The sequence below is a fragment of the Agelaius phoeniceus genome, chromosome 10 (assembly GCF_051311805.1).
Source record: "Agelaius phoeniceus isolate bAgePho1 chromosome 10, bAgePho1.hap1, whole genome shotgun sequence".
Taxonomy (NCBI): Eukaryota; Metazoa; Chordata; class Aves; order Passeriformes; family Icteridae; genus Agelaius; species Agelaius phoeniceus.
This window is the reverse complement of record NC_135274.1, coordinates 17,457,007-17,478,241: the sequence shown is the minus strand read 5'-3', so window position 1 is coordinate 17,478,241 and position 21,235 is coordinate 17,457,007. Positions and strand designations below refer to the sequence as shown.

The window sequence follows — 21,235 nt, the reverse complement described above, 5'->3', positions numbered from 1 at the left end:
GCACCTTTTACTTCATGTCTCTTCTGGATGCTTCTTTTGAAGAGCAGGGGATGGCTTAGAGTTGTGCAGAACAGCCCAAGCAGCAGCACTGGGTGTATCTGTGGGAATGAAATGACCCTGGGGAACTTGGCTCATGTTTTACTGAAAGATCAAGCTCCTACCTATTCCTGATAAAATATGACAGTGCTGGAGAAGACTGGTCCAGCAATCCAGGAGAAAACAAAACAAAGGAAAAATAAAGGGCTAGACTGGGATTTCAGTGTCCAATTTAATTTCAGTGCAAGGAGGAAGCAGAGATTATTGGTTACAAGAAACAGCTCTGTTATTCCAAGCTACATGTAAAACCATGGCTGGCTTCTTACCAAGCACCCCAGAATTTGCAAAGAGACCAAGCTTGCTAAGGTCTCTGCACAACAAGCCACAATCCAGAACATTATGGATACCCAAACTTACAGAACACTGTTGCATAACTTGTGTTTAAAACAGTAGTAAGGCTCTAAAGCAGCCTGGCCTTTGTGATCTGGCTCAGGGAAGCAACCGCAACACCCATACTGACGAAAAGGTGAGGAAGGGAAAATGAGGGAAGAGACAGTGTGAGTGATACAAAGGAATTGTTCTACCACCCATAAACCAGAGGATTAACAACTGGCTTCTACCACGTGACTGTTATTTGCTCCTTACAGTTTAAAATCCACGGCAGCCAGCCATGCTCCCACAGTTGTGCATATCCCTGCTGAAAGAGGTCCAAGTGGCAGATTAGTGATCCCCAAAATACCCTTTCCCATACTGGTTCTGGCTTCAAGAGAAGCACACAACCTCTGTCAAGCACTTTGGGCAGTGTGACAAAAGACCATCAAGACAGAAGCTGGAAAGAAGCTGCAGCCTGTTCCTACCCCAGGGCCACCACATGCTCTGGAAGCATCACAGTGTGCAGAGCTTGTGGCAGCACTTGACGAGTTTCTTCCTTGCACGTGCTCTCCCCAAGCCTCACATCCTGCTCTGGAGACCTCCCAGCAGCACTGCTGACAGGGCTCTGAGCTCTCCTCTGTTCACAGCACCACAGGATACAGGCAACTCAGCCCAGCAGCTCCACCCAGAGACAGTGGGTATCAGAGGCAAACCCTGGCAGAAAAGCTCCACAGCTACATGACAGCAAGGCTAGTTTCTCCAGTGCTGGCTGCAGGACAGGGTGCTGGATCTGCTCTGCTCAGCCATGAGGAGGGCAAGTCCCCTTGGGGAGCCACAGGCCACAAAGCTTAGTGTGTATCACAGACACAACAGCAGGCACAACTTGGACCATGGACTCACACAAGCATTGCATTTAAATAACCTTAAAAAGCTGCAGCACTCTCTGATGCTCCTTCCATCCTGCCTCATGGAGCAGAGTGAGCAGGCATGGATTTGTGCATGTACTGCACAAGCCAGGTAACTGTCACACAGAACTGGGGCCCTTCATCTGTCCAGCTGCACACACTGACAGCAGCAGCAGCAAACTGGCTGCTTTGCCCTTAGAGCAGCGACTTCATGGCACCAGTGTGAAGGACTCCTCCAGCCCCTACAGCACAGCAACTGAAACACAGACAAACACACACAGAGCATGGTGCTGAGGGACCGTTTGGACAGACACTAAAATGTGTAACTCACCACAGACTGGAACAAGGAACTTCTCAAAAGACTAGACACATTCATTTCCTACCTGGGCTCTCACACCCAAGGAAATGTACAACAGCAAATGCCCTGAAGCAAAGATTCATTCTCTTCTCTTCTCTCCAACAGCAACTGAGGGCTCAATTTTAGCTCAGGATTTAGCAGTCTTGTTAAGATTAGCTGGAAAGGCCTTTCCCCTGCAGCCCCTCTACAGTTTGGAGCTGTGAATGTTGTGCACTTTAAGGGGTGTGCCACTCTACAGTGCTGCAAGTCCTCCCCAGGTGTAACTCCTGCGTGCCAAGCTGGTACCCCTGCCCAGCACGTCCTCACTGCAACACACTGGGAAGCTCAGTTAAGAGGCATGTGAGCACTACAGGGTCTGCTGGAGAGATTCCTGTCAGCTCCAGCCCAGCAGGGATGTCTCTATTTCCTAGAAGCCTCATTACACCACTGCTTTGTGCATGCTCTCGAGGTCATGCTGGTTGAGGAACTGAAGGGTCTTTCGTTTGGCAGTGGCACAGATACTGCCTGGGGGTGGGGGGGATAAGACAGAGGAGCTGAAGGAAAGAAGAGACAGATGGGTCTTCCCACTCTCTCTCTTGCTTGGAGGTTTAACAAGGGAAAAGAAACCAAAACAAAAGCCACGCTTGAGTGCTATTCCTTGCCCTTTTAACAAATATTTTCTTAAAATATAAAAACCATCTTCACCCTGGAAACCGCTAGAACGTAAACAATAAAAAGGGGATTTGGGGAGAAGGGAGAGGAGGTTTGAATGTGCTTCCAGGTAGCAGCCCTTGCTATGAGCAACGGGTGCCTCCAAGGCCCTGTGCTCAGCCATCAGCCCTGTTCCTATGGCTCTCTTGCTCGTTTAGAGTTCCCCAGTGGGTCTGGACTTAGGATTCAGCAATTAGCGGCCCGCAGCAAATCCTGGCAGGTAGGTTAATCCTCTTCATCCTCACTGATGTCATAGGTGACTGCAGACTCGTTCCTGGAGCGGTTGGCAGGGGAGGAAGGAGGAGTCTTGGTGGAAAAGGGCCAGCGGAAGGAGGGAGATGGGGAACGGTCGTGTGTGGGGCTGCTGCTGGGACTCTGCTTTGGGCTGATGGCCTGCAGCATCCGGCCCTTGCCCTCCTTCAGCATGTGTTTCTGGAGAGGGAAGCAGGAGGACTGTTAGCATGGGTTACATACTCATGGACATGGACACTACTTACAGCCTGTGCAGCATTTTGAGTCGTGCCCCTTCAGAACATCATGCTATTTAAGAGCAGAAAAAGCCCCAGCATCACTCTGGGCTTTGGAAACTGCACACAGTGTCATCACCAATTGTTTTCAAGCACTTCTAACATGAAATACCTGTGGTATTCACCCAACAGTGCAGGAAAGCCTGGCATAAACAACTAGCTTCAGACTCATCTTAGGCCAATGACAAAGTGGCCACCATCCTCTTGGCAGCTCAGTGGTCAGCAGGGTACAAACTGGAGTTTACAGGCCAGCTCGTGGGACAGGGGAATATTTTCACTCTACAATGTAACTGGCATTATCTCGTTGGCAATGGTGAGTACTCCCTGAAAACAGGCTGCCCAAGCCTGGGACAACTTGTCTGGAGACTGGCAGAACACTAAGCACTGCAACAAAAGCCAAACCTTTCCTCTGCAGACTCTGTAGAAGCCCCACATTGTCTGTTAATGTCTCCAAAATTCCCTTTCCCCTTTTCCCATAGCAGCTCCTTACCAGTGCACCTTCTGGGCCAAACATCTCCAGGAAATTGCCGATGAACTCCCGGGATTTCTCTTCCCACTTCTGAATGAGATCAATACTCTTCTCTTCCACTTTCTGGACAAATTCCTTTGACTTCTCCTCTACATCCTTCACTCTCTTTTTCACCTTATCCACACGTTCCTGGAGGTGGTATTTTTTCTCCTGCAGAGAGAGAGGTGGATCAGAATACAGCTCACCAGATTTGAGTGGAGGCCATCTCTGCTCTGTGTTACTACACTGAACTGCTGCTTGAGACTCGGCATCTCCATTAGCCTGGTGACACTCCTCCTTCACTTCTATGATACTTCTTTCCTAGACTACATGGCAGACACGGTGGGGCTGTGAGACCCTCTGTGGCAGGCACTGGCACAGTACACAAAGCAAGACTAAAGCCAGAGATAAGCACTATCTAATAGGAGTGCATTGAAGAGGGAAATATTTATACAGCATAGAGATTAGATTCGAGTGACTTGCTGTAGGTCTCTGCATATCACAACAGCACCAGTCTTTCTGCTGGGTGTTTTTAAACAGAGGCAGAGTTATGTGCCAAAGAGAGGCCAGGCAGCCGTTACCTCTCCTGTTTCATTGCTGTTCACAGGCACAGTATCTGAGCGATAAAAAAAAAATGTTTACGACTTTACTTCCAACATCAAAAATGTCTTCTGGCATGTACTCTTTCAGAGGGCTAGAGCTGCACAGAAGAGGATCAGGGCATATCCTTCTGTCCTACCCAAGCACTGCTGCTCCTGCAGCTCCAGGAAGGGAACAGTACAGTGGGAACAGCATCAGATTTTGTCCTAACAAATGACTCTACCCTAAGGAGGTGGCTAGGGGAAGAGGAGAGAGATGAGACAGCAGCTCCTGTCAAGAACAACTCACTCTTCATTCAAGAAAAACGTACATTTTGCCACACACCCTCTCTCCAGCTCTTTCAATAGGTAAGACTTCATCAAGACATCTCTGACAAGACAGCAGCATTAGCAACCCCCCAGTTCCTCTGAGTGGGTCCCTGAGGCGATTTCAGGGGTGGAAGTCTAATTTTTACTCCAAGGGGCACTGGTTTGGTGCCAACGCTTAGCTCTGCAGACAGGCCTTTCACTGGCACATGGCAGGACTGTGCTATCACTAGACAAGACTCCCTTCACACTCAGCAAGGTTCTGGCTCCTGCAGTGTGGGTGAGACCCACTTCAACTCACGTTTATGAAGCTGACATTGAGCTCCTTGGCCGTGTAGCCCCGCTGCAGGTTCCGCCGGGCGTAGACGTCGTAGTCCCGCACGATGCGCGTGATGATGTCGGATGTGGAGATGCCCTCGGTCCTCTGGGTTGGTGCAAACATGCCTAAAGTTGGGGAAAAGCACCCAGGACAGCTTGAGCAAAACACAGGGCAAAAAGCTGCTGCCACCTCTGTCAAGAAACAACTTCTCTTGTCAAGATTTGCTAACTGCTCTCACATCTTTGTCCTTAAATGTACAATACCAGAGCCATCCTTTCTGGGATGCCTAAGTAAGACCAAAATATGTCAAAACCCTGTCAAAATAACAGGAATTCTAATGAAAATGTCTTTACTTTAGCTGGTTTAAATATTGACTGCATACAGAATAGTGTGGGGACAAGGACAGGACAAGATTTCAACAGATGGAAATATAACACTCTGATGGCTGAGTTTGGATAGATATAAAAAAGCAGCATCCCCAGTGAATTTAACAGCAAACAGCTAGAGGTGTCCCTCTGCTAAGTTCACAAGACTCTTCATTTGGCACATGGAAAATCTCTAAGCCAAACTGTAATATGTTTTCAAGAGGTTGCTGTTAATTCAATCAAAATAACTAGAGTGAAATTAGGAATTAATACTGGGCCATGCTTGGGCTGGGACACAGAACAGCCCTAGTGTTATGAAGCAGGGCCCAGAGCTGCTTCTTCCTGCCACCACAGTCTCCTGGGCAGATCAGAGTGGCATAATCTCGTATTATAAGAGTACAAGAGAAACTACAGAGGATTTTTGATAAGAAGCCCTGGAGAATTTGAGGGGGACCCACCTGCTTCTTTTATATGCTTATAGACATCATCACTGCCAGCAGAAGAGTAGGGGATGTCATCATGTGCAACAAAGTCGATCTGAAAATTAAAAATCAAGTCAACATTTTATCTGGAACGTGCAGATCTCCTGCTGCTGTTGAAAGATGGTAACTTTCGGCTCAACACCTCCACTCAGGGGTATGAGAGAGAACAGCAGGACGTTTCCTCTGTTACAACACAACACAGAGCAGTCCCAAGTGCTCAGTGGCAATTGCCTGTGAATTGTAAGCACACGACAGAGAGGAAAGAAAAGGCTGGGAATAGGGACACAGCTGCTTTAAGCTCCACAGAGAAATGGCTTGTTAACGACAACAACGGTAAACTAAGCAAGCTTCCCTGGAGACTCCTTCACCTCCCAAAGCTGTTCAACAGATGTTTAGAGATTCCTTTCACTTTATCTCACCAGCTGATAAAAGGCTTTCAAGACAGCTTGTCTGGTCTCCTGTGGCAAGGAGGCTGATGTATATCTAAGCTGCTCCTGCTATAAGCAGGGAATTGGACCAGACACCACCCAGAAATCACTTCAAATGCATGTATTCCTCTCTCTACTGCATTTCACACCTATCTGTAACCAGCATCAACCTCTCCTGAAATAGCGAGAACCTTTTTCCTTATGTCACAATCTCTGCATTAATGTAACATTACATACCAGCTCAGCAAATGCTTCTACACTCCCAAGAAACCCACTCAATTCCCATAACCCAGTTCATTCTATCTTTAAGGAGCTTCAACAGAAACAGTTTGCTCAAGCAGAGGTCACCCCCAAAGATGAATTCTTGCTATAAACAGAGAGAGAGGCTAATCGAAATTCCAAAGAGATCAGATGTCACAGATTACCCTGTGCTCTGCCAGGAACTCGGGTGTGAGGGTCCAGGGTGCATTTCTCACCACCTCGTCCACATAGCGACAGTGCTGCACAGCATCGTAGCGCTCGTTTTCGTTCATTACCGTGAAACCCTTGAAGTTGTGGGTCAGCTCATCGCTGCAGACTGCAGAAACAGGCAGAGAACACAGTCTGAGGCACTTACCCAAATGATTTACAGTAAAAGGACCTTGCCCACACTGTGCTGAACCTGACAATGCCAGCAGCTGACAGAGGCTGGTGTTTCAAACCCAGCTCTTCCAGCCACAAAACACCAGGAACAGGGAGCGCTGCAGGGCACTAAACTCCTGAGCAATTCTGGGCAGGCTGCTTGGACAATTTCTGCCCAAGCTGGGGACCCACACACCCCAAGCCTTTAAAGTCTCCAGAGCTTTCAACACTTATCAAGAAAACCAGCTAACACAGAAGACCACTCTCTATAAGAAATGGCACCTGGGGGCCCTGCTGCTCAGAAATCTATGTTTAAAGCAATGGATGTCTCAGGCTGGAATGTGAAAAAACTTATTGCCTGAACTTTTGATTTATAAAATGCCATACCACAGTCTAGTTCTTGGAAAGTTTATGTTAAAACAAAGGGGGAGTTCACAGGAAATCAAGCTTAATTATTGTGTTCTATGAGAAAGTAAATTAACAACTCTTCATAATCTGCAATGTAAGATACTGAGGAAGGAGTTCTATTTGATTATCAGACTCAAAAGTAAACAAGGCATTACCAGTCTCACTGGTATTGGATTATTTATACGTTCTAGACAAACAGATGATAAAGACTGGGGGAGACTGTTCCCTGCTTGGAGCTAATGTTCTCCTGGGATGTGGCCTCTTGTCTCAGTCCTGGTGCAAGTTCATTGCCCTTCTCCCCACCAGTCTCCCAGAGGCACAGAACAGTCAGTTACACTCCTTGCTACTTTAACATGTCAATAGTTTGACCTGAAGTGATTTTCCTGTTTGTTGTAGTGTATATGTAAATGGGGATGTCTTTCAGCCTTTAAGATTTCTAAGCTCAGGGCAGTTTTTAGGTTGGAGCAACTGTTTCAGCTCTCCTCCCTCCCTTCCCCTTCCAGACACTACTGTAGCACAGAAGTGCAGGCACACCACTGTTAGAATGCTCTCAGCAATGACTGGAACTGTGATAAGGAAACAAACACTCAAGAAAGTTATAATCATTCTATGGCAGGGTCAGAATTTCATTTTGCTTCACGAAGACAATGGGAGTTGAGAAAACTCATTAAAGGTATTTTCAGTTCTCATACTTCAGCATCATTATGCAGCCTGACCAGGGGTCAGCTCCTGACAGACAACATGCACAGCCTGATGTGTCCTCAGTGTGGGTGGAGGGACGAGCAGAGGCACTGCCTGGGCAGAGGCCCATGCACTGTGGCAGCCAGAAAAGGGGTCTCTTTTTTCCTGTTACATGCTTGAAGGAACCTGGCTGAAACACCTCTGCTAGATCCCTTCAGGCACTCAGCAGGATATTCCTGGCACCATCTAAAGACTTATGACCCAACAGACAAAATGGGAACTTCTGTTTTGAAAAGGAAGGCCTAACTGATTTCCAGGTGTCCAAGCATATGCCCAAGAAACCACTGTGATCTCCATGCTCCCACTGGGATCTGTTTGACACTCAGCAGTCTCCAGCAGGAAACTGGAGCTGGGGAGTGACTTGCAGGGCAATACAGGTGAACAAAGCAGCCATGGGAGGGACTCATACTTTAGCTGTCTCATTTATGAGTCAAAAGTAGATGCTCAACTATTCCTAATATATTTTGATACTGAGATGTGCAACTCACCTGTACCTGTCACAGAATAGAGAGGTCAAATTAAAACAACACAATCAAAAATCTTTTCCGTAAGTACTCATTTGGTGCAGGATATCTTTCTGCAGATATATCCAGCCCTCCAAGTTTTGCAATAAGACTCTAGCAACATTTGGGACAAGTGTCTGCAGTGAGAGTCACTAAGGCCACAAAGACAAAACCCCAGTATGCATAACCAGAGACAGAGCTAAACTGTACTCCTGCAACAGCCAAAGTCAACAAGGTCACTCCTTACCTCCAACAATGAGGTATGTGTTTGGGAAGAGGTTCTTTGCTTGCATCAAGGCCCGGGCATGTCCAGAGTGGAACAAGTCAAATATTCCATCAGCATAAACTCTGACAGGGCGATCCACTGTGCCAAAGGAACAGAGACACAGTTGTGAATATGCCTTCCTGGAGAAGCAGCTGCTGCTCATACTCACATTTGAGGACCTTCTGAAAGTCATGAAGGTGTTACAGAATGCAGAACCATAATCAGGACAGAACTGTGAAGATAAATGCCTGGCTCTCTGCCTTCCCATGTGGAAACAAATGCATCTGAGCACAGAGCTGAAATACAGCCACATGTAAAGGCAGGCTGAAAGCCTACCATATATCACCCAAACAAGGTGAAGGAGTGATCAAGGGAAAAGCAAACCATGAACATTTCCCTTCTATGGAAATCCAAATGCAGAATTAACTTTTTGCACAACAGTGAGATACCAGAGGGGAACTGGCCCAAATCAGGTGCCTGCTAGGATGGCATCTCAGGACCTTTACAGGATCCCTCTCTGCAGTCTGCTGCCACAGTCTGGTTGAGGGACCAGCAGCATCAGCTTCCCCAGGAACATGCAGTGTGTGGCTTTATTCAAAAACACAGCTGAACTACTCAAAGAAAAGCAGACACAATTCTGCTGAATCACCGGCATTATCAGCTAAACCCATAGATAATAATAATAATAATAATAATAATAATAATAATAATAATGATGATGATGATGATGATGAATGAAACTTCCCTCAGGCCACCTCTGCCAGGGGAAATTGTAGGTCAGTTCTTTGAGGGGAGCACAGAGGTAAAGTGAGATAGTCTAGCACTGCCATGTAATAGTGGGAGGTTTCTGATCTTGGGACCACACAGGACCACAGCCCTCTTGCTGCTGATAATCAAAGGCCAAAGTCTTTGTCTGTGACACACTTGGGAACAGCCTGCTGCTCTCTTGGCTCAGTTCAGACAGACAGACTCAGAGGAGTGGTGAGCACAGGCACAGCAAAGCTGCAGTGGAGAGAGGGCAGAGAGAAGACCCAACAGGAAGCTGAGACCCCACAGGTCTGAGCAGAGCCCTGGAAATACCAGAGACAGAGACTGGGAGGCAGCAAGAAGAGGAGTTGATGCAAAGGTCAGGGTTGTTAAGTTCAAGCTAAGCAGAGGAGTCAGTTTGAGGACAGCCTCTTACAATAATTTTAGTGGTTCCAAGACCTCAATCTGAAGATTCCAGAAGACTCTGAAGAGCCAAGGAGATCTGTGACTGCAAAAGCTTTCTGTATGCCAGAAGAGGACTGGTCCCAGCAGACCTTTATGAATATTCATTCACATTCTGGAAAGTGGCTGGGACATCCTTATCTTTCCTCTGTACCTGCAGCAGCTACAGCTCCTGAGCACAGACACAAACAGCAACAAGGAAGTGTGCACTGTGTTTTAGTCTCAGCAGGCAGGAGAGCCACCACTGCTGAATCAGAGACCTCTGTGCAGACTCTGGAGATTTTCAGCTGGGAAATTAATGCAGACTGTGAAATACACTGGATTTTCAGAAAGTCTGACAGGAAACCACAGCCAGGTCTCAGTCAGAGCTGGTTCATCTCTCAGCAGTCGGGTAGATAGAAGTGCAGCATTTTTATTGCCTCTGTAGCCACAACAGAGAGCCCAGGTAAGACAGCACTGTCTGCACACTGTTTGGCAGGAGAGGGCCTTCAGGAGTCAGCTGTGCCTCTGTGTCCTCTGTGGACTTGCAAAGAGAACAGTGTTTCTCCCAGCCTGGTTTAGAGAATAAAAGGACACATTCTTATTGAGGGGCTGGCCTGTGGTGTTTAATGACACTGACTTTAATTCAAATCCAGGCTAGAATAGAATGGGACATTCTGGACAAGGATATAAATTGGTTTTACTTGCCAGTTTCAAGTTTCAGAAAATATGACTTTTAAAAAATATGACTTTTAAAGTGCTTAACTTAAGCTATCTCGGACAAAGTAGTACAGAAAGTGTAGAGTTCTATGGCTGTCAGTGGCTCAGCTAGAGTTTAAAACAAATATCTGTATCTCCTCACACATATAAACCTGAATTTCAGGTGTACTGACAGGCCAAATTTCCCATGGAAACACTTATCTAATCACCATAGCACTCACTTTGTCATTGGCTGTAAACCTGGTCAAACACACAAGGTTGGTTTGGTCTCAGAGATATCCCATTTATACAATCCCCTTCCAGTCTGTGTTCTTACTTACAAGGGGTCCCTCTCATGGCTTCTTCATAGGTCACTCTGACGTACGGCTTGCTGTAGTCGATCTCCACCTCATCTGAGAACGGAGCCGGCTCCCGCAGTCCCTAAACAGCCAGGAGAGTTTCACTGAGAGAGTGCAAAAGTGAGGGCAGTTTGTAGTGGCAGCACTGCCATCACAGTGTCCCAGTCACCAGGTGACTCACTGCCTCTGCATAATTCAGACACGTGTACTAAAAGAATAATTAGTGTAAAACCTCAAAACAGCCTTGCAGGCTGATTAGCCTGAGTTTAGAGAAGAAGAGAGAGAGAAAAGTAGAGTTTAGTAAACAGTATTTCTACTGGAGCAAGAAAATCAGAGGGTCCGAGCTGCAGCTGGTAAACTCAGATTTCTGACAAACAGCAGCTCACAGCAGCACAAGCCAAGCTTCAAATGTTACTGTCACAGCTCCAGCTGTGCCCACTCTGGCAAGACCATCACTCTGCTGTGCCTGAGTGTTTGTGCTGTGATGTACAAACTGTAACAGCTCCTCTATTTGAGTATATGAACAAGCAGAAGAGCAATACCAATGCAGCACTAACTCTGAGAGCATGTGTGTGTTGTCACCCTTTCTGAGCCATAGAAGTGAGAGACTGATCTTGATCTGTGTCAGAATAACTCCAACTGCTGCAAGAAAACCCCTCCAGCCTGCTAGCGTGACAACAGCAGTACATTTAACCAACAGCTGAAGTGCAGCCATCATTTCTGGTCTGCTCTGAATAGAAATGAAACATCTGCCCTTCCCATTACAAAACAAACAGCTGACTTTCCTTCTAGCTGGAAGGTGTAGGGCTGCAATGGACATCTTGTTCCAGAGTCAGAACACTAGGAAACAAGCTTGCAAATCATTACAATAATACCTTCAAGCTGAAAAGGCTAATCTGCAGTTTCCTCTCTGGCTTCCTGTCCCACTGCAGAATCCTGGCAGAGTCCAGCAGCACTGCAACCAGAAAAACTGCTGCTATTCTGGCCAGTGCCAATCCTTATTAGAGTGCTTATAGTGAAATGCACAGGAAAACAACCACTGACCACTGAAACAACCACTGAAAGTCAAACAAGCTGCTACTGCTGAACATCTCCTTTAAGTTACCAAGTGCTCCGCATTTCACACAGCACCTCCTCTACCAGGATCCTTACTGTCAGATAAGGCCTGCAGGTCTCTCCTCTCTCACTGCCATTAAGTCTATGACTTCCCTATAAAACCAGATTCTTGGCAGTTTAGTTGAAGTAAGGAATAAAAACACAAAAAAGCCCTATCAAAATTATCACAGAGACATGTCCTCAAAAGGTCCTGCCAGAATCTTGCCCTTCCCCTGCAGGGCCAGTGAGGGTCAAAACCCAACCTGATGTGCACAATACAACAGGCTTATGTGTCAGCAGGTTTGTTACCACCATCTGCTGCTGAGCCCTGCTGCTTCAGGGGAACATTCTGCCAACAGCTGCTTAGTTGGGAGTGGAAAAGGCTTCAAGGTAATCTCACAGTTAGGCAACACTATTACTCTTGCTATAATAAATAAAACTTTTGCAAAAAGAAGAAAAAAATAAATCTTTCACCAGGAGAACTAACTGTATTTGCCCTGTGGCTAAAAAACAGGGAGGAAGCTTAGAAAGTGGCTGGATATTACTTGTCTTGTGCTGTTTGCCAATGTTTTATTTCTAACACAGGACAGATAGCAACTTGAAGAGCAAGTGACTCCCACAGAATAATAAATAACCTGCACACTTCTCTTTCCTTACTGAAATACATGAGATCTTTAAGAGGGACAGGGTGGGTTTTGGCAACAGTGAAGGACATAAATGTTCTGTGGGATAAGTCACACAACAGCTCAAGCCTCCATTCCTAGTGCCTGCCTCCCCAGTTCTCACTGCTGGTGCTGCTCTTACTTCATCACCACTGTCAATGCCCTGTGACAGGGCTGAAGCCCTCCTGAAGAGCAAAATGTTGTCATCGAGGAGGAAGATTGCAACACATCACCACATTTTGCCAAGGACCATGACCCTGGTATGATGTGGCAGGGATGGTAGCTGGCTTTTGACAGAGATAAGAAAAGAACAACTAGAGCACATGTGATGCACAGGACAGCTCCAGGAAGAGGGCAGAGAAGAACTATAAAAAGCCAATTGTCACAATCTTGTGGCAAGGACAAGTTAAAGACAGCCCTTGTCAGTAGCATTAACTGGATCATTCATACCCCCTTCAGAAAAGATCCCGCTGGCTTTAGCTAGTTAAAGCCATCCCAAGGATGACCTAGAAAAGAAATCCTTTTGGTTGTTTGTGGTGGTTTTCTTTCTGGGCACTCCCAAAGTACCAGCAACACAAATGTGGTCCCTCTCCAGACCAAGAAAATCAAATGAACAGTGATCTCCCCCATGTGTCAGAGCATGGATTCAACAGATCACTTCTGGGGGTGCTTACAGGCTTCAGACCCTCCTGCAGCTGTTATGTACTTCTCCTGAGTATTTCTCCCTCCCAGTGGGTCACTTAAAATCCACCTGTGAGAAATGCCTGCTTCTCTATGGCTATCTAAATGCATGCCTCTTTGGCTCAGCTTAAGTGACAAGCTGGACACACCACAAAAGCAGCTTAGCAATGCTTGCCTCAGACCTAATTTAAGCCCATGTTGTAAGTATGTTATTAGTATGAACAAGGGAAGATTCCAAACTGGATTTGCAAGAAGGAGAGCTACTATCATTTGCTTCTTATCCCTTGCCCCCTGCCTTGTTTTCTCTGTCCACAGATAAACCACCACCTCTACCTTCTTGCTGTTACAGCTCAGTGTCCTCATCTCACAGGCTCCCAAAATTCTTATCTCTGCTTACTTACAAGTGAGCGTCGGGACATTTTTGGAGGGATTCCATCCAGCTCTGTTGCCCCATTAGGGCCTGATCCATCTTTTCTTCTCTTTCGGGAATTCAGCCTGGACGAGGTCGGCGGCTCCATCTTGCCAAGCACGTCCAGAAAGAACTGGAACAAAATGAAGGAGAGGGAAAAAAGAAAAAAAAAGAAAAGAGATATTTCTCAGTTCTTCCAAAACAGAATCAGTCAACAGCAAGTACAGTGCACAGAAGGTCAGTGCAAAGACACAGCCACCTCACAAGGGGCTTAGCCAGTTGTATTTGGCATCAGCTGCCAAGGCTTGACAAACAGTGCCTGGTGGGAATACTGAATCATTTAATGCAACTCAGAGCTGTTCTGCAGAGAGAAGCGTGCAGCAGTCAGCTGGCTGGAGAGACACTGAAACAAGAGTTACAATGCAAATTATAAATCATTACTACGAGGTTAATAATGCTATTTTCGCATATAAAAGGCAACCTAAGGGTTATGGCATGCCCAGTTCACATTCAGCCCTCGTCCAGCTCTCATTTGGATTCTTTACCCTTTACACCCCCAAGGGCAGCTGGTGGGTGTGCAGTGTACAGTCCTTCTTCCTTCTCTTCCCTGTACAGTCCTGAAGAGAGGAAGGAAGGTCTATGCAGAAGGATAAAGGCAAGGGAAGGGCTCGTAACTTAAATGACTTTAAACAGGCTGGCTGTTTGCTTTGCTGTTTGTGTAAGACCAAGCTGCAGCTCCCCAGTGGGGACAGCCCACCTTGGGACAGCTGCCACCGTGTTCCCCTCTTGTCCTTTGTCCCCACCGCAGTGGTGACTCAGCAGATGGTGAAGCAGCTGCTGACACCACATTAGGCCACACTTCTGGCACTTTATGTACTAGCTTGCAATTAATGGTGGTTCAGCTGAGCTGCTTCTCTGATGAACAGACAGACATACCACCAATTTGGGATAGAAATGGTGACAGTTATAAAGAAGCAAGTTATCTGTGCTTTGGGCTGGAGTCACTGTACCTTTGCAGAAGGGCCTGGAGTATTAGCAACTCCTACTTCACACAGCTGAATCAAAAATAGGGATTTATAGGAAGGCATAGCAGTGAATATTCCCTTTCCAGCTGCTGCAGGAGTTAGAAATGGGTGCCAGATTTGCAAAAACTAAAAAACAGCATTATCTCTCTTGTTGGCTTGAAGTGTGCACCTCTCCAGTGCAGCACGTGGCACTTCTGGCCTGGAGAGCATCATGACCCCCTCCACCCAGCAACGACCCTTAACGATCCTAAGGTGCGTGCTCCAACTCCCTAATAATGAGAGTGGTGTGGAATTAGAAAGGTCTCCCCACCCACATGCAGTGGGTGTGCTGGAATGTTAGGTGGGGCAAGTGCAAGGTGTGACAAAGAGCAGATGCCCCTCTGAATACCATCCTTTCCAGCAGTAGAGGGGCTCTGCTGAGTGTTCTGCTTGGGATGAGCTACGTGAGGAGCTGTAACTGCCCTCAAAGGGCCACTGGCAAAGCTCTGCTGTTTGGCAGCCAAGAAGGGTGTGTTTTGTGAAAGAGCTGCTAAATAGCAGATTTAGTGATTGGACTTACTCAAGCACACATGACTCAAGGTTAAGGAATGCTCCAAAGTAACAAGTCAAATGCAGTTTGACGAGATGCAAATATCTCTCCCTCCCCACTGAGCATCAGCATGATGATACCTTATGGGCAGTTTTAGAGTCAGACACAGCTGAACTGGTTTGGGGCTACATACATATAAGTATCCCTGGCTGCTCTGCTAGACCTACCACAATGTACTAAAATAGGGAAAGAGAATCTTAGGTCAGTGGGGAGCCAAAAAAATATTGTGGAGGAGATAAAAGTGACAGTGAAGAGCAGTCACAAGGACATTCCAGAACTGTGTGAGCCATCCAGCACTCACTGTGAGTCAAGCTTGCCGGTTCCCCCATTCCAGTAATTAAATTACTATTTCCTGAGAACAAACATATGGGAGAGTGCAAACATAACCTCAGGCAAAAAAGTTTGGAACCCTCAGGTCCAAGTCTTCAAATATTTAAGCAAGCATTTGACTTTCAGGTGAGATCCGTGCTATAAATGCAGCAGCTTCCAGAGTGCCTCTGTGAAAACACAGAGTATGACACGAGTCATTCTTGCATTTTGCAAGGTGTCATCTTGCAAGCACACTCTGCGTCAGTCATTTACCACCCTGGTCCTAACAGAAACCATGAAGTTCAAAAAAAGCAGCAAATATCTGTCTCTGGTTCAAGTAACCCCAGAATTCATGGAAACACTGGGGGGAAACAGCAACCGATTTTCTTGTTATGTGGTTAAAACAATTTCACTGTGCTTCAAGCCACCTGTTGATCTCTGACCACTTTCTTTCCTTCCCTTGGGAGAGAATTAAAAGGTCTGTTAATGTGCTGAATGCAGACATTCTGAACCACTGCCCAGCAAAACATCAAACGCAGAGGCTTTGGTGCTGAAGCACAGGCACGGCAGCCCCACATACAACCAGGTGAAGGTCTTCCCCCATCAGAGCAACCACACTTCACTGCTCACAAGTACAGTCTCTGCTCAATTGTCAGCAGCCCCTTGCTGCTGGGTGCAGATCTCATGGCCAGGCAAAGAACTGCAGGTTACAGTACAGGGCAGCACTGTCCCAGCTCAGGAGAAAACTCCAACAGCTTCTTCCAGCTCCTCCCACACCCAACCATCTACCCCCTAACTTTTCCATTTCTCAGGGTATACATAGTCAGTTAAACGATGGCAAAAAACAGCTTAAGTGAATGGATTCCAACTTGACAGATTCTATTATTTGCTGTGCATTAAATCAGCAGCAGTGGTGAGACAGCATCAGCCACACAGCAGCAGCTGTACCCTATGTACCAAGTGAGAAACCAGCTTCAAGGGTGGGATAAATATGCTCTGTCTGCTCTGATCTGACAGGTGAGATGTTGCTGAAGTAGCCTCTGCAGAGTCCAGACACCTCATGAGTGACACAGCTCTGTTAATTACTCAAATTAACACAGAAATGAAACAATAATTTTACCACTATTCAGAACTTTAAAACCTCTGTCCTGTGGAAGGACAGAGGGAAGTCCTCCTTTCTGGGAAGTCCTCCCACCACCAGGCTTGGCTTCACAAAAAACAAGGAATACACCACACCTTACTGCAATAAACCTACTAATCTTAGAATGCTTCATTTTGACCTAAGTGACTAAAATAGCATCCCAAACAATTATTTATCAACAGTGGGATCCAGCATCTGTAGCTGAGTTTAACACATGAGGACATGGCTTTGCTTCTCCAAATGCATAAAACACTGCCTGTTCTAAAATTAATTACATTTGCAGCAGATGGGGAAGAGGAAAGAGAAGATAATTCTCAAAGCTCATTCTGAACACTCCAAGATAGAAACCAAGCATAACCAGAAGAAAGAGCCTTGCTGTAAAATATTAATATTGTTCTATTTTAAGGTGTCACCCTCCTGCATTATTGAGTTCATGGCTGAATATGAGATACTGCTCCAAAGGAGCAAAGCTGGAAGTGCCCCGTTCGGAAAAGCCACGGGCATATCACAATCCCTGCACTGCTTTATAAAACACTCAGGGCTTTCTTCTTAAATATTTCTTTGGTGTATCCTGTATCAAAGAAGAGCCTTGCATCACCTGCCAGCTAACTCATCGAGAGAGAGACCCCTGCACGGGCTCTGCAAGGAGCAATTGACTGCCAGATGGGGAAAGAGTTGCTTTTCCTGTCAGGGAATCACTGATCCCACTGAAACACAGCCACTTCAGGGAGGGGTAAGAGGACAAGCATTGATTACTAGAAAGGAAAACAAAATATAGGCAGGGAAGGAATTTAAAACTTCTACCTTGGTGTCAGTTAACTACACCATCATCAGAGCTGGAATTTAACCACAACACCAAAGTTGACACCTCTGGCACGTGGAAGAGGTCAGAATAGACCCAGCAAATCTTCCTGCTTAGCCAAAGCTTTACCTCACTGTCTGCATCTTTATGGACAGTGCTGCCATTTTTCAGTCTTGGTGGTGTCAGAGAACTCCAGCATCACACTACACTGGAGAAGCAGGTCAGTTCTTTCTACACCCTAAGCACACTGATGGCATGAGGACCTGGCCCATCTGCCTTTTTTTTAAATGTCCTGAAAAACTTCTTGGAGAATATTAACTGCAAACCTACATCAGTAGCAGGATTTCTTCTGCCGCTTCTGCTGCTTTTCACTTGCAGATTTACCTGTGAAGCAAAATAAATGCTGCTACTTAAACTGAAAATGAGCCTGCTGCAACAACTCAGTAAATGCTCCAGCCCAAGGCTGCTGCAGTTCCCACCAGGGATCCAAAGCACAAGACTGGCAGCTGGACCTGAGACACCCACAGCTCCCTGGGTGGCCCCGCCTGCTCCAAGGCTGTCCTATCGTCCCTCTGAACCTGGGAGGCGTTGGCACAGTCAGATGTGACTGTCATGTGCTGCTTTGCCTACAAGATCATTGCACTTCACAGGAACAAGATATTTCTCTTCTGCTGACTCATCTGCAGGCAACACTACTAAACTTTGCACTCTGCCAGCTGTCTGCAGAGAATTGCCTTGACACACGGACAGCATGTAAGCAAGAGCCTCAGGGAAAAGGCAGAAGTCCTGTCACTTCAGATAGGTCCTTTGCTAGGCTATGAAGTACCAAAGCAACTCCACATTCCTTGACCATAGAGTGAAGAGAATCCTTTTCCCCGTTCTCCCTCATGTGCAACACCCAGTCTCCAATTAACCTTACTGGTTGGTGTGTATCCCCATGGAGATCTGTGGAGACACAGAGACCTGGGAGAGGTTAATGACAGAAGACTCATCATGGATCTTTCTTCTGCCAGCGCTTAAAAAACTTGCCCAGTCTCCAAGGCAACTTCATGCCCAGCCCAGGCCTGCCAGGCCCAGCTCTGTCCCATTCTCCAGACTCAGAGCACCTGCCTGGGAACAGAGTGCTGCTGGCTATGACCCAGCCTGCTCACCTCCAGACAGACTGCAACGCTCCCCACAGTCAGCATCTGCTCTACCTGCATGGTCAGTCCTTGAGCCCCTTAAAAAGGTTACTGCAGGATCTGGCACAGTCCTGTCCACTTGTAAAACACAGGCTGCTTCAGCTACTTTGGATCAAGATCAACAAAAGCAGCTGTCCCACAGTGTGTTAAAAGCCACAGGAACATATAAAAGGGATTCCTGTCCAGCCAGTGCCACACATCAGTCCAACAGCATCCTCACCTTTGCTATACCTGCTTGCAATACCCCCAGGCCTTGCATCCCCTACTGGTCCAGGCAGGCTGATATTCTCTCAAGCAAAAGCTCTGGTACCCATGTCCCGCAATTGAGGGAAAGATGCTGCTTCTCTCCAACAAAGTCCCAAATGGCTGAAGATAACTCTACCTAACCACAGCTGAAAACAGTTCTGTGCAATCACCTAGATAGTGTTGCTAAGTAATACACATAAAAAAACAGAAAATGCTGTCAGGACCTCTGTGAATTCACAGCCCTTCTGGGTATACCATAACCTCCAGGCACTGAGTCTCGACATGCGACAGCCCCTGCTGGGTGAGTGAAGCAGCAGAAACAGGGTTTACTCATTACAGAATACCAGAAAAAATACTGTCAGGGACAATAAAGTGTGAGAATAGGTGGCTATTCTGATCCGACTTCTGCACTGTTTTGTTTCTAGGGATTAGCAACAGAGCTTCTTGAGACTGGAGGTGTAAACCTCCTTTAGCAGGTTTACACACCAACACCAATTCCTTACTGCAACAGTTACTGTTTGTGGCTCTTGGTACAGTGATTTCAAGAGTGTTATAACCCAGACTTCACAGCGAAAAACTTCAAAATCAGTAATTTTAATAATTGTGTATATACGGCAAACTTGTTTGGTAAATAATGCGTGGGTATTTGTCATCTGAATTTCAAAACCAAATACAGCGGCTGTCCTCAGAGCCTGGGGTCCTGCAGATGGAAACCCAGCATTACTTGTTTCTGACAACTCAGCCTTTGCCAGGGTCCTGCCAGCATCACAGGGTGGGGACCGAGAGAAGGCCACCTGCAGCATCCTGCACTTCCCTCCACAGCGAGTGAGGACTACAGAGGAGCATCACAGCTCTCGGAATTCCTGAGGACTTTAAGTCCCATTACAAAACCATTAATCAGTGCAGCCAGGACTCCGGAGGACACAAAAAGAGGGTTAGAGAGGATGTGTGCCTACGCAGCAGCTGGGTCACACCTTGCTCCGCTGCAGCCAGGGCCACCTCGTCACTGTCCTCCCTAGGCCCTGACTGTGTCCCCTGGCTGGGGGATGTCCCTCGGAGCCCCCGCGCTCCAGGCGCTGAGGGTGCACTACAGAAGTTTCCCACTGATCCGCCTCTATCTTCTCTCGGCTGCCAGTCCTGCCATCCCGGAGGATCACGCCCGAGCCCCGGCCTCTGCCCAAGACCCCACAAAAGGGACGCAGCGCATCACGACCACCCCAGCCGACACTGCCCTCTCGCCCAAAGCCACGTCCCGACCGGCCAGCACTGCCCGGAGCCCCCTGCCCGTGCCCCGGGCACCACGCCGGGAGAGGGGCCCGGGCGGGACCCCTGAGCGGCTCCGCAGGGGGAGCGAGCGATGCCCTCATGTGCCGCCGGTCTAACCGCACTCCACAGCCTCCGCTCCGCTCCCCGTGCCCTGCACCGCCAGCCCCCTCGGTGACAGCCCCCCGCTCCCGCCGGACGCCCCCGTACCAGCGCCGCCGCCGCCGCTCCGCAGCCCAGCACGGTGAGTCCGGCCCCGCCGCCGCTCCCGGCCCCGCCCCGCTCCCGCCGACGCCAGCGGGGCGCGGGCGGAGCCGCTGCGTGTCCGCCCGGAACCACGGGAAGGGACCGGCCCGTCGTGGGGAAGGCGCGTCCCGGGAATCCGCGCCTGGAACCTCCGTTCCGGCTCGCGACGGTCCTGCCCCGCGGCTCTGCGCGTCACAGAATATCCCGAGCTGGAAGAGACCCACGAGAATCATCGAGTTCAACTCCTGGCCCTACACAGCACCATCTCCAAGAGTCACACCAGGAGCCTGAGAGCCTTATCCAAACGCTTCTTGAGCTCTGCCAGGCTTGGTGCCATAACCACTTCCCTGGGGAGGCTGGTCAGTGCCCAAACACCCTCTGTGGAAGGAACCTTTTCCAGATACCCAACCTAAACCCCCAGGACACAGCTTCAGGCCATTTCCTTGGGTCCTGTCACTGGTCACCCCAGAGAAGAGATCAGTGTCTGCCCCTCTGCTTCCTGCCGTGAGGAGAGGAGACTGATGAAGTCTTTTCTCCGTTCATCCAGTGTATGGATGAATCCGGTGTAAATTCCGGAGGTTCTGGAAGGAGGGAGCTGCCCTGCTTGTCCACACCGATGTGCAGTGCTTTAGCAGTGGCTCAATCTTTCTCCAGGTGAAACACCATCCCTTGGTCTCCAAACATCCACCCTCATATTCTGAAACAATTATAGAGAGATTGGGAAATCACTGCAGTATCTGCTGAAGAGCCTGAGGAGCAGTGATCACTCACAGCATCCACGGGTGCCAAATTGCACCAAACCAAGGAGCACTTACTGCAGGGAGGAGTTCTGGCAGTCACGGGGTGTGTGGGCTGCTGGCCTGACCTAATGTCCTAAATACCTCGACTTTCCATCAATTAATACCAT

At 47.8% G+C, this 21,235-nt stretch overlaps 1 protein-coding gene across 2 annotated transcripts; it reads right to left on the bottom strand.

Annotated features, from left to right (window-relative positions):
- Positions 1-249: 249 nt before the first annotated feature.
- On the bottom strand, positions 250-20,448 carry PCYT1A (phosphate cytidylyltransferase 1A, choline). Of its 2 annotated transcripts, none has more exons than XM_054639735.2 (9): positions 20,293-20,448; positions 13,519-13,659; positions 10,662-10,761; positions 8,416-8,532; positions 6,321-6,472; positions 5,444-5,522; positions 4,603-4,745; positions 3,379-3,567; positions 250-2,793 (listed from the first exon to the last, which is right to left on the bottom strand). In XM_054639735.2, the coding sequence occupies exons 2-9, from the start codon at positions 13,633-13,635 to the stop codon at positions 2,587-2,589; spliced, it is 1,104 nt and encodes a 367-aa protein (XP_054495710.1). In that variant the 5' UTR covers positions 13,636-13,659; positions 20,293-20,448; the 3' UTR covers positions 250-2,586. The 2 variants fall into 2 exon arrangements, with proteins under 2 accessions (XP_054495710.1, XP_054495712.1); XM_054639737.2 differs by lacking the exon at positions 20,293-20,448 and adding an exon at positions 17,723-17,744.
- Positions 20,449-21,235: the final 787 nt, after the last annotated feature.

Coding starts and splice junctions, on each gene's coding strand:
- PCYT1A (XM_054639735.2), bottom strand. CDS start 13,635: ATGGAGCCGCCGACCTCGTCCAGGCTGAATTCCCGAAAGAGAAGAAAA. Junction 4,746..5,443: donor TAAGCATATAAAAGAAGCAG/GTGGGTCCCCCT, acceptor CCCCAACTTTAG/GCATGTTTGCACCAACCCAG. Junction 3,568..4,602: donor TCAATGTCAGCTTCATAAAC/GTGAGTTGAAGT, acceptor CTCTCTCTGCAG/GAGAAAAAATACCACCTCCA.